Source organism: Dermacentor albipictus, chromosome 4, assembly GCF_038994185.2.
Source record: "Dermacentor albipictus isolate Rhodes 1998 colony chromosome 4, USDA_Dalb.pri_finalv2, whole genome shotgun sequence".
NCBI classification, from domain to species: Eukaryota; Metazoa; Arthropoda; class Arachnida; order Ixodida; family Ixodidae; genus Dermacentor; species Dermacentor albipictus.
The window spans coordinates 131,597,631-131,611,090 of record NC_091824.1 but is presented as its reverse complement, the minus strand read 5'-3'; the positions used below and the strand labels follow the sequence as shown (position 1 = coordinate 131,611,090).

General features: G+C 45.4%; 1 protein-coding gene across 1 annotated transcript in view; it reads left to right on the top strand.

The window, feature by feature from the left end:
* Positions 1 to 707: 707 nt before the first annotated feature.
* Positions 708 to 13,460, top strand: part of LOC135898349 (synaptogenesis protein syg-2-like) — an 86,020-nt gene continuing 73,267 nt past the window's right edge. Inside the window, exon 1 of the mRNA XM_070538140.1 lies at positions 708 to 913. Coding sequence (XP_070394241.1) covers positions 811 to 913 — 103 coding nt within the window. The 5' untranslated portion in view covers positions 708 to 810. The remainder of the gene's footprint in view (positions 914 to 13,460) is intronic.

Here is a 13,460-nt window from a genome sequence, read left to right as displayed (position 1 = left end):
GCCACAGAAGGTTGTCCGCGCATAGCATGGTGTGTGCTTTATTGGCACCGCACGAACTGAATTTCTGCCGCCCTTCAATCTTTCACCGTTGAAAGAAAGTATGAAGAACGTTAGCCAGCGCTGACATGCCTACCTGAGCCGCACCCTAATACTTTCAAGCATTGCACAATGTTCTATTCTATTCCTACAAAATTTTCCTCCTCCCCTTCCTCTTCCTATACTGTTCGCAGAGGACCGAAACGTCACAGTCGGCAAGTTTTCCAACGAGTCATAATACTAATAGCATTGTTGACAAACTGGGCTGGAAAAGGCGCTTTGGTAAACTTTTTTCCCTAAGCTGATTGTAACCTCATTTGTGTGGTGTTCTTACAATATACCATCACCATCACCTAATTTTGCCGCCACTCTGGTTCTCGCGAGCTCACATTATTCTAACGTCCTCGTAGCACACCCTGAAAACTAACTCGTGTGTCTGATTCCCTGAATTGCTCGTGCACCGAGCTGTCTCCTTCGCGGGCGGCCTCCGGCCTGAAACTGCAGTAAGACCGTTGCTGCGAGCGCTGTTCTCCCATCTGCCACCAGAAGCGCAGCGGTCGCGGAAGGTGGGAGAAAGGGGAGGGGGTGGGGGAGAGCGAGTCTCTGACCCGGGTTCCAAGCACGCGGTCGACGGCGCGCCTTCGCGAGAGACGCACCGCTACAGCATCGCGGCGGGTGCGTGGTTCGACCAGAGGCGCGGCGCCGGCGTCGTGGCTGCCTGGACGACCGAGAGGATAATCGGAAGCCCCCGGCACGCGTGCATCACCGAGTGCCATGGGGTCCCACCGGCGGATCTGCGGCGCCGCGGCTTGCTCCATGCGTTCACTGTGTCGGAGCACTGCCGTGCTTGCTCTCTGCTGTGTCATCGGCCACGCCGGTGAGTGAACCGCTGCACTCTCGTGTGAATCGGGCAAATCGTGCAAGCGCTTTCAGCATCGATGCCGAGAGGTGATGCTATACTAACTTAGTGGTCATCCTGGTCTCGCGATGCATAGTGATTACGAAGCACGCGGAGTGCACTTTTTCGCGCATAGATTGGCCTCACAGTATGCTGTATGTTGATGCAACGGCATCATCTTAAATCTTAAATATAAAAGAATATTTAACATTTAGCACCGAAGTTGCAGTATTTATCGCATTACATATAGTGCAACGAAATCACTGTAAACACTGCAGACTCCGTAAGCAGTGTTTCTCTCTGTGTTTCTCCTCCCGTAAAAATATGAAATAGATGAGAGGAGTTTGCTTTTGTGGGAGCGTAGAAGGATACCCAGTCAACTTGGCGACGATAATTTTTCAGTTTGGAGTGCTCCAATTTGCATGAAAGATGGGTGATGTATTGAAAGGCTGTCATTATAAGAAAAGGCTGTTCAGGAGATTACGTTTGATTTCGTCGACGTTTTCAGTCGGTTGTAGCGAAGAGTTTCTCAGCTGAAGCCTACACTGGTATGCTTGTTGGATGTTGTACACATATTGTCAAACACGTAGTCTGAAAATGCTGAATTCTATCTAGCGCCGATCCGACTGGTTCGCCTCAATAAGCGAAATTTGTTAGAACTTGATATATAAATATGATGTTTTAGAAGTGACAACCAATTTAGAAGTGACCTAATGCCAATATAAGAAGTTTGTGTGCTGTCTAATAAACAAGCCTGTCGTACTCGTGGATACGCCCGCCCTTCCACCCCCACCCCGACCCCGCAAGAAAAGAAAGAGAAAGATAGTCAAAGTTCAGTTACTAAGCATTACAGTAACGTTAAGGTAAAGGAGACAGCCAATGTGTTTAGGAGATGCATATAACTGATAATAATAATCACAATATTTAATTAGATTAACACGCTGAAACTGCCCGATGAGCAAGGGAGATACTTTAGGGTGGAGTTTGGGTTAAATTTGGAGATCTGAGGCTCTTCGACGCGCCCCGTTACGGTACGTTTACATCAGTATGCGTTTATACGTTTATAATAAGCTCATAGATGTAGTATTATGTAATGAGTTTATTATTATGGCCCCATAAAAACTCGGCCGCCTGAACAGGAATTCAATACTGGAAACTCGTGCTCAACAGCAAAACGCCATAGCTGCTAAGCCAACAAACAAACAAGAAAGAAAGAATGAAAGAACGAAATAAATTGCGAAATTCCCGGCCTTTCTCAACCTTGAAAACCAATAGCAAAGGCCATCGGTCGACCAGAGTGCGCTGATTTATGTACCTTGTCCACCCCTAAAAAATATACCCATAATGCTCGAGTAGAAAACATGCAAAAAAAATATGAACGCAGTTATGACTCATGGTACGTTATCTCGGCTACTACTTAAACATGTACTCTTGGAGTATAATTATATGTGTATATCGTGCTTCTATGTAGGTGTATGAATTTTCTCGAAAGATTTAGGGCCTCAGCGCTTATAACGTTCCTTATGATTTTTTAAACACTTTTCAGGATGCAATGGCGAAACGCGAATATGCCTTTTTATGGGATGTGTACGCTTGAACACACATCTTTTACAAGCTCCAAGGGATAGAACATCGTTGATTTGTCCGATAAAATCTTAATTCGCATGCCTCTAGTTTTCCATATGCTATAGTTCATGCGTCTAGCAGGAAGTAGGCCGATACTATTTTCTTAGTAGATATAGGAAATGGTGAATATGGAAAACTAATGATGCTCTTCCACTGCAACTACATTACTGTAACGGCAATTTATTTTCAACCTGCTCTGATTTACCCACTCTGTGTTTACTGCAGCTTTAGATTGCATCGTCACATTGCAAGGTCGTGAAGATTTTCGAAACACTGCTCATTGTTGTAGCTATACAGAATCTCCCATCTTAATGACATTAAAGGCTGCTATCACGAAGATCCGTTATGTATCCAATTCCAGCTTGAAGAGAAGGTTCAAAAGGGGACTGTTCATAACAACGTGTAACAAACGAAACGCAATCCATGGAACAGACTCTAAGACAGGAGCGAAGAGTTTGTCAAAGCTTTACCGAAAAAAACAAAAACAAAAAGGTGACGCCCTCAAATGAAGTAGTAATAAACAACATACGACTGAGTTCGTGCTCTGGAACATGAAATTAACTGTTTGGTGTCATATGTTTTGAAAAGATGAAGTTCACGTGAGAAATGGTTCTTCTTTTTTAAATCCATCGCGGTCAAAGCCCGGCGCTCGCTTACAGCATGCTCTGTTGGTCTGAAACATAAATAGAAAAAAAGAAAAAAAAAGCTAGAATACAGGTTCGGTGAGTCACAGGAGTGTGTGAGAACTCGCACGCGATATGGACAGAACGATTGATAACCAGTGTGGCTGTGGCACACACACAAAAAAATTCACCCAACTGAAATTAGCACTTTTCCAGCACGAAGTGTGGCAATGAAGTTGTAATAGGGTGACTCATTGAAGATTCTTAAGGTGAGGAACATTTCGCTGTTAATCATTAATTTATTTTTCTCGACGACAAAAAAAAAAGTCCGAGCGAGAGAGAAAGACAGAGAAAAATATATATGAGTTTTATACGCGGGAACGAAGTGCCCGCGTATTATCTGCACGAGTCAAGTCTGTTTCCGTATCTCTAACCACATATTTATTATTCCTAAAGTCAAGTTTCTCAAATACTATCAACAATAAACAAAACAAGAAATGTGAGTCCCTTGCTCCTTCAACTGCACATGACAGTCATCAGGATGGGTGGTCAAAATACAAATAAATAAAAACGTTAAAATAACAAGAGACAAGGACAAAAACTTTTTCTGACCAACTTTCGTTCTCAGACATATTAAAAGCAACTCATATACACAAAAACGAAAGAAAAAAGAAAAGCAAGAAAGAAATAAAGGATGGAAGAAAGAAAAAGCAAGTTTTCCTGGATTTTTTTTCCTGTCAGCCTCATACACGTGACACCGTCGTGTTGCCTCCATCTAACGCTATGGATAACCAACAACAGTTGTGTGCATATGCCGTCAATTTTCGTGTTTCCTTTCTTTCTTGCAAAGGCGAAAAAGAAAAGCTTTGTGGCGCATTACTTGCGGTCGCCGCTGCAACAACACTTCTTCCCCTTGCTATGTACAGTCCCAGGATTTCAGAAAAAGTCGGACTTGCCATCATCAGCGCTCAAGCAACTAACTTTACTTCTCTTGTTCGAGAAATACAGCGACTGCGTACACGTCTACACTGATGGATCAACTACATCAACCAGTTCCGGCGGCGCTGTAGTTATACCAGCAATGAGAATAACCAAGCGGTTCAAGACTTCCCATGTCACTACGTCTACAGCTGCAGAGCTCGCGGCTCTCCGCGACGCGCTTCAAGTGATAAATACTGAAAGTCCTAGAAAATGGGCAGTCTTCTGCGATTCAAGGCCGGCCTTGCAATGTGTGCATTCATTTCTCCGACATGGAACTCACGATCAGCTCAGGTGCGAAATCGCGGAACTTGTCCATCACTTAAGCGAAAAAGGCCATGATATCTCTTTTCAGTGGATACCAGGTCATTGCGGTATCATTGGTAATGATGAAGCCGATAAGGCAGCTCGAACGTCAAACCAAGAAGACCGCTGCGTCCCCATTCCGCTCTCAAGGACCGACGCCGCGAAAGAACTTGGCATTCTGGCAAGCACTATCTCCTTAGCAGAGTGGAATACCGTACATACAAGGCGCACAAGACTGCACCGACTAGACCCATCACTTCAACTCAGACCTCCAGCCGGTGTGCACCGCCGTGAAGCGTCTCTTCTGTGTCGGTTATGCCTTGGAGTGGCCTTCACGAATGCCTACTCAGCTCTAATTGGAATGGCTGATAGTCCTGCATGTGATGTTTGCGCATGCGAGGAGAACATTGACCACATATTGTGCCATTGTTCTCAATTCCAAGCCCAAAGACAGTATTTGTCCGACACATTGAGGAAACTAGACGATCGTCCTCTGAGTGTACAGACAATATTAGAGCACCGTCCCGACCGATCATCGGCTCAGAAGGCAGTGAAGGCACTTTTGTGTTTTCTCAGAACTTCTGGTTTGCTCGAGCGACTTTAACTGCAGTGCTGTCCGTACACGTACCTACACCTTCTCTCTCCCTTCTTTCTCTTCCCCTTCTCCCTTCCCCCAGTGTAGGGTAGCCAACCAGACTATTGACTGGTTAACATCCCTGCCTTCCTGTATTCTTCTCTCTCTCTCTCTCTCTCTCTCCCCCCTTGCTATGACTGAATGTTGCTCTGCGATTGAGTTACACGACCACTAAATCCTCACTAAGACAACAAATTAAGTTGCATGCTGGAGAAGTACAGTTCTGTAATGAGAAACGGAACACTAACTGACACATGAAAGGCTTTCAACGGGCGAGGTAGCTCCATAGTGATATTGCGCCCTGGAAAGGGGAGCTTTCGACAAAGCGTCTCCACGCGACTACGAATTAACGTCTGGAATCGCGCTGCCTGTAAGGATTGAGGGAAAGAAAGAGAGAGAGGAAGAGAGAGATAAAAGAAAGCAATGACTGGTAATTACGAAAAGACGCATCTCCGCGATTAACACAGGTAGAAGCTCAAGGGAACGCGATTTGCGCATAGAAGGTTGGACACGGTGGGTGTTGCCCAACCGTAAGTATTGCAACACAGCTGTGACAGCTAATTAGTGAGTATTGTGCCAAGAATTCTTCCCGTGTAGGGTGGAAATGTTAGAAGATGAACCACATCAAGCGAAAATTTACCGATAAGGTAGAATGAAGTGCAAGTTTTTGTGAATGGCCAAGAATAAGAATGCACATTCTAAAACTTCTTTCTTGAGCGCGTTTTATTACTTCTTGCCCTGCTGTTCAAAAAAGAAAGAAAGAAGAAAGTGACACAGGAAGACGATAATAATAATAATAATAATAATAATAATAATAATAATAATAATAATAATAATAATAATAATAATAATAATAATAATAATAATAATAATAATAATAATAATAATAATAATAATAAAAGACACTTCACCTCTAGATTTAAACATCAATTCTGCCAAAAGCCTTCCATTTTATTAGAGCTAACACAGACACTCACTTTACCTACCTCCGCCTGTAGACGCAGCAAATATGTTATTTTTCTCCACAAATTATTACATGAAAACATCTTATGCTCACACTCGCTTTGTAATGTGTGCTTTTACATTCCACAGAAAGGCACAAGGAAACAGAGTGCCTTTCAGCCTTCCGATTTGTGTGAACGTTTATCTAGAGTGCAGGCGACATATAACGCCCGTTCAGAGTGCCTGGATATCATCATACCTAACTTTAACATTTTCTTGAAAGGAGTTGCGGAGGAATTTCAATAACTGAACGAAAACTTTCACCTGCCGTGTGTTCCGTCCTTCTGTAATCCTTTTCTCTTTTTACACTTTTGCTTTGTATTATCTGCGTGTGCACATTTTATGCTCTGTTAAAATCTGTACTCGCGAAATCAGTTTTTTTTTTTTTAAATGTGTGCGCGCATATACGTATGTGTGTACGAGTGTGTGGTCGTGTACTGTTTTTCCTGTGCATTGCTGTGTCCTGCGCCAGCACCAAGACCCTCGAGGATGTTCGTGGCACGATAATAAACACATTTGATTAATTGATAGATTATTATTACTCACAATACTTATAGCATTTTCAGGTTGTTACAGGTTAGGTAAAACAACATAAGCTATGCAAACAGTATGTCCAGTATTTCTGAAATGTGTCGACAGAATTGCAGTTAACAAACACAAGAGGATCAAGACTGACAGTTAACTATAGTTAGCAGCAATAATGCGTACCTAAATATATCAACTTTTAGTGCACAAGAGAAAACAACATTCACATGGTTGATTCATGCTCAAGGTTGACCAAGGGATCGCAAGTGCTGTGCGGGATCCAGGTTAGGTTTTCTCTTGTAAGCAAATAAAGTTAAATAAAAAAACTTGAAGCGTGTTACGTTTCTTCACGTGGCCAATGGCTAAAGACCAGCCATTCGAAACAAAAAACAAACAGACAATAAAGAAAACCTCGCAAAGCTCCGTAAGCGCAAGCTCTGTGAACAAGGGATCGTCAGCCATAGTGATACGAGTACCGACAATCGGGTCAAACAAAAGAACATCAAACAGAAGCTGTGCCATAAGACGTCGTCCATTCCAACTGAGCTGGCAGCCATCCGGACGGCATTGCAACATGTTTTTGATCGGCCCACACAAAAGTGGGTAATTCGCACAGACTCGCGCTCGAAAGGCGCTCACATCAGTGCAGCCAACTATACTCTACAAAATAAATGCCCCAAAGCGCAAAGGTATCTATAACAGCCTGCTGCTTATCTATTAAGGAGCGGAACAATTCACCTAATCTAAGCACCTCGCCGGAAAGACCCCTGGGATTGCCTTTTATTATATGTACGTTTTCTTTTTTTTAAATGAATAAACACCCCTCTCTCTCTCCCTCTCCCTCTCTCTCTCTCTTTCTCTCTCTACACGCGCGAACAACGAGCGGAGGTCACAGCATAACTTTTGAGTGCATCGTTACTTGAAGACTGCAGAGTTAAACAAAACATCAAGTGAGGCGCCATTGCTAAGGACGCCGACTCTTTGGAGTCCGCTACACAGATCCTATTTTCACGTGAGAACAAAAAACATTTCTCGCGCATCGGACGGCGAACGCAAATTTCTTTCTGGACCGACCCTGATCGTCAGGACGCGCCTCTTTGTCGCATCCACCCCCAGTGCACCTAGGGTGTCCCCAGGGCTCTGCGAAAGCGTGGTGTGGACTTCATTCATCGATTGAGAATTTGTGCAGCCTACACCAGTATTTTTTTTCTGTTAGGATCGAGCAGATCAGTTCACTGCTGTGCAACGAGTGCTAACTACTTGATCACATGGAGCAGGGGCTGTGTCACTATCGCTGCTGTACCTCCGCGTGGTTAGCAGCAATCACTTTGTTTAGTATACATGGACAAATACAGGCAGGTGATGATGAAGAAATTGCGGCCACTGACCAAGTCAAGGTGAAAATAGCCCAGAGACGTTTCGGAACGAGTACGGGTTCCTTGATCACACTGTTCTTTGATCACACTGAGTGTGATCAAGGAAGCCGTACGGGTCCCGAAACGTCTCTGTTATTTTCACCTTGACTTGTTCAGTGACCGCAAATTCTTCATCATCATGTTACCTGACCAGACGAACTTTGACTACATTTCCTACAGGCGCGTGATGTTTTTGTGCCTTGAGACAGAAGTGGGAACGCAATCCGAGCTATCAAGGCCCTACCTTTACACTTACGCCAGTGAGATCGTATCGAAATTAGTTGATTTTTGTTAGTGAACAGAGCTTGATTTGTTTATTTATTCTTTTTGTGTATGTGTTCTCCACCTTTTGCATAATTTGCCTCTTCATGCCATCTCAAACACTGCATCTGAAGTAGCAAGCCCTGGCATGTAGCAGCGCATCTTCAGTTTACATTAAAATTTCTCTCTCTCTCTCTCTCGGCTACGGAAATGCCACTTTTTCCGAACATCAAAAATAAACTCGAATGACTGAAAAATGCGAAGAAAGAAAGTACCAAGGCGGATTATAAAAATATAGGGGGAATAAGTATTCACAGAAAGCCAACATAGACTGCCATAGAGATTAACTGTATGTCTAATGAGAGAACGTAGTCGCATAACCATTAAGAAATTTGACACGACTAACAGATATTTCACGCATTCAGTTTGTTAAAATACTACTTTGACACACAATAAAAAAAAAGAAACAGTTGTGCGGCATTATAGAGCGTGAACGTTAAAGCGAATACACAAAAGAATTTTAGCTGAAAAAAAAAAGTACGCGAAGGCAATGCCACCAGCAAAATAAAACGCCTAGTTCCCCTGCACGTATTAAAAGAAAGTAAAGTAAAGCTAATGCCACTGGTTTAAGGCGGTGCTGCAGGGATAACAAAGCAGAGCAGAACCTGAACCCTGAATGCCGAGCGTTTTAAAGCTGTGGTAATTGCGTTTATTACGCAACCTCTGCGACAGTAAGGCATCCACTTGGCAATGGCTGGGGATGTCGACATGGCGATCACACTGACATAGCATCGTTCAGTCCCACACAACAAAGAAAAGAATAACCATAGGCACTTAGGCAGGGGGCAAACTAACGTTTTCCATCGATAAACGTGGCTCGGCGCGAACAAAGCAGTAGTGCCAGGAAATTCCATATTTGAAAGCGCTTAAAATACTACGTTCTTGAGGAATAAACGTTTTTAAAACAGGGTTGAAGTGCCTCAGACAGGCTGGCCAACGTTTCGATAGGTGGACCTATCTTCGTCAAAGGCGGCCTCGTCATCCTCGGCGTGTTAGTTTTAAAGGGTTAGTGCAGTGACGTCACGTGCGGGTGTTGTCGCTGGCGGCTGGTTTTAAAGAGAGAGATTACAAGAGGGAACAGGCGTTGTCGTCTGACGTCTGTGAGCCTCATTCTCAAGACGAAGGGACAAGAGCGTGAGAGTGGGCACGCGGGGAGGGAAGAAAAGAAATAGAAGCAGAAAAAAGGGGGAAAAAAGGAAAAAAAAAGCAGGGGGAGCCAGGGCCGTACCAAGACACAACAAAGGGGGGGGGGGTGAAAGAAAAAGAAAGAGAAAAATGAAATCTTTTAAGAAATACGGGGGCTTGGGAGCGTGTTGGGGATGTGAAAGGTTAGGAGGTATTCAGGGGAGTCGTTGGCGGCATGTTTTTGAGGCATTAGAACGGCCGGTCAAGCAATAGGTCGAGTAATTTTGAAATAGCCAAGGTGGCGGCGAGGAGTCTGCGGTGCAATGTGTGGGGTGACTGAAAGGCAGCGGCATGGTCTTTCAAGGGGCACTGCCCCACGCGCTTAACGTAGGTGTCGTTACGGCGGCATCCAGAAGGCGATACTCCGGGTTGAGGCGCCGAAAAAGGCATATTGACTTCGGAATGTGTTGTCGAGGGGGTTTCAAAAAAAAAAAAGACTAAAAAAGGGGGCAGGGGGAAGGGGGGGGGCGAAATCGGTATAGCAAACAGGAGGGTGACGCGTGCAGAAGCGGGCGCGGGCAAGTGTACATGGAAGAAGGGTATCGTACACTTGGTGTAGACGTAAAATCCTGAAAGAGTACATTAAATTGAGTAGTAGGCAGGAAATTTTTTTCCCTTTCTCCCCCTCTCCCTTTCCTTTCCCTTTTTCCTCCGAAATGAAAGAGTAGGTGAGGTTAAGAATTAAAGTTGGCTGGTGGCCTAATGTGTTTTGTGTATTGGTTGATGATATGAGAGTTTCAGATTTAAGTTACAGCTTTTAAAGATTCTAAGTTGCCGCGTGCCAAATTAATTCCTGTCGGGTGTAGGCAATTAAACTTGTGTATGAGGTATGATTCCGTGTACTTCCTTTCGCGAGGGGAACGGAAATTTGTTTGTAGTATATAGAGCCTTGCTTTGTCAAACACATGTCCATGTTCATTAAAGTGGCTGGCTACTGCTTTAGGTAAATTGTGTTTTGTGTCCGCGCGGTGACCATTGAGTCTTGTATTGATTTGTTGTCCGGTCTCACCTATGTATTGTTTGCTACAAGCGGCGCATTCTAGACAGTTCTTGAGGAGTTATTTCCTAAGAAAAACAAGAAACAAAAAGATAAGTATACACGCTGCCCTTTTTCGCCCTCACTTCAGCTGGCACAAATTCTTAAAGAAAGAAAGAAAGAAAGAAAGAAAGAAAGAAAGAAAGAAAGAAAGAAAGAAAGAAAGAAAGAAAGAAGGAAAGAAAGAGATAGAGAGAGAGCGAGAGCGGGAGGGAGGGAGAGAGAAAGCAGACTGGTAATGCAAAATGATGGCTTTTCTGTGTTGGGACCTCGAGGCACTGCGTCAAGTCTTCGAAAAGTTATTGCTTCATACGTATCTTCACCTGAGAGACGTTTCTATAGGCAGGTGCTTAGATTGTTGAAGAAAAAGACAAGGGAAAACGAGCACAATTTTCTCAAATTGGATGTTAAATGTTTTGGAGATTTTCCTCAGTCTGTACATTGACGTGAATTTAGGGCTCCTTTCTCAGATTGTAGAAACCTTTCATAGAAGTGATCGCGCTAGGAGCACGCTCAAGCCGTATATAGGGAGTTTGAGTTTTTGGTTGTACATTCCCCAAAATGTTCCATTGGATTGAAAAGACTGTCTCGAACTCGCTGTGCGAAACGTCATGAAATATTTTCACCTTCTTTTATTTCCAGCCTCCGTGCCAGCACTTCCCCGTTTCAGGTGTCTGGGTCTTGCGGGAATTCGCTTTCGATTTTTAGGTGAATGCGCTTTCATTTCAAGTACGAATTGAAGTTGGCTACATGATTTTGATAGACTTCATAATGTTTGCATGTGACGTTTTTCAATTTCAGGCCATTGTGTACTTGCTCCATCGCATTTTTCCGTTTTTGACACTAAATTATTGAGCAGCCTATAATACACGGTTCTCTTACAATGTTTTTTTATTATTATTTAGCTTTTACGTAGCTCCCTCACACCACCATTTCTTTAGCAGGATGCGTAGTTGGGCAAGTTGGTTCATTGTAATAGGAAACATTGGTTGCGCTTTCTAGACAATCACATGTAAGAAGACAGGACAGGCGCAATCCTGTCTTTTGCGCCTGTCCTGTCTTCTTACATGTGATTGTCTAGAAAGCGCAACCAATGTTTCCTATCAACATTTCTTGTTTACCGTTTAGGCCATTCATCTGGAGCATTATGATTTACGGCTACTCAGCAAGCAATTTCTGCCTTTCCCATAAATTCATAACCAAGAAAAAAAGAACACGTCTTAGCACATTTTAGCATCACCAATAGACGCAATCGTATGTGCGAACACTGCGCGATCCGTCTCGTGCAGGTGTACGCGATAAGCCGCGTAGCGTATGTTGCCCCCTACCTGAAGTGTATATATCCACCCGATAGGGTCCGAAAAAAAAAAACAAGGTCGAATGCATGATACGAAAGGCTTTCAAGAGAGCGGTCGGCGTTCCACTCAACGCGAGCACCGACAAGTTTCTAGAGCTCGGACTTCACAACTCACTTGACGAGGTAATTGAGGCTCACGACGTTGAGCAATGCGAACGATTATCCAACTCAAAGACGGGTTGACACGCCCTCGAGTCGCTCGGCATCACGTACCACACTCAGCATGGAGAAAAGAGGGCGGTTCCGGCCTCGGTCCGCGACCGCCTGATCATCCCACCGTTTCCCAAGAACGTGCACCCGACGCACCACGCCGGGAGACGCAACAGACGAGCAACCGACCTTCAGAAGTTTTGCACCAGCAACGAGGTGGTGCACGTAGGTCCCGCGTGGTATGGAGAAGGAAGAAGAACACACGCGTTCGCGGTTGTAGACCGCACAGGTAAGTGCCTCGCGAGTGCCACGGTGACCACGGGACACACGGAGGCGGCCGAAGAAGCCGCGATAGCCCTAGCACTCGCCGCGGGGTCGAACGCTGCGATCGTGATCAGCGACTCGCAGGCGGCAATCCGCGGCTTCGCAGCCGCGTCTCGCGGTGAGCGGCCAGCATACTCCAAATTTGTGATGGCAGTGACTCGACATCGCCCTCGCAGAAACAAGGTTCTACGGTCTTCCTCCTCTGGACCCCGGCACACACCGAGGTCCCGCTCGCAGGCAACGAGGCGACCCACGCCACGGCTCGAGGTCTCACATGCCGAGCCACCGCAGATTATGCGGACGCCGCCTCCGACCCCTAGAGCGGGGCATCGGATCTGCCGGATCGGGACACTACGACAGAAATGCAGCAACAAGAATCGCAATGGGCGTGGGGTGGTCGCCTGACAACGTTCAGAAACCTCACTAGACTCGAAAGACACAGATACCCGCCATCGAGCGATAAATTAAACAGGAACGAGGCCATGACCTTACGCTTACTCCAAAAACAGGCCTAGCCTAGCCCGGCCGTCTGACACGACTCTTACCCAGGATTGCACCCGACTGGTGCGTGTAAAGCGTGCGGACAGAGAGCAACGCTGCGACACATGCTCTAGGAATGTGCCGGCAACAACGGTACTGGAACCGCCGCCGTTCGCGACGCTTCTAAAATCGCGGCCGTTACCAACGGAAGCCTCGAGCTCCCTTCTTCCCGACGCCGCCCCAGCTGCGGGGGCCTCCGGGGACCTTCTCCGTCGGCGTCGTCGCCGCTGGGAGGCGGCTCTCAAAAGTGCGGAGTTGGAAGACCTGCTCTGGGTCGTCCGGCAAGCCCAAGATGCCGCCCGAGTCCAAAGACTTCGAGCCGCCACCTGAGGCCGCAACAACCAAAACTACCGGACCATTCCTTTAAATAAAATTTATTTTCTTCTTCTTTTTCTCAGCACAGCGGTTTCGAAAGTCCTGGAAGCCCTTGTTTTCATTATAGAGACAACGACACTGGGTGACGTTGATATGGAATAGATGGTGCGAAATTCTCCCGATGTGTTC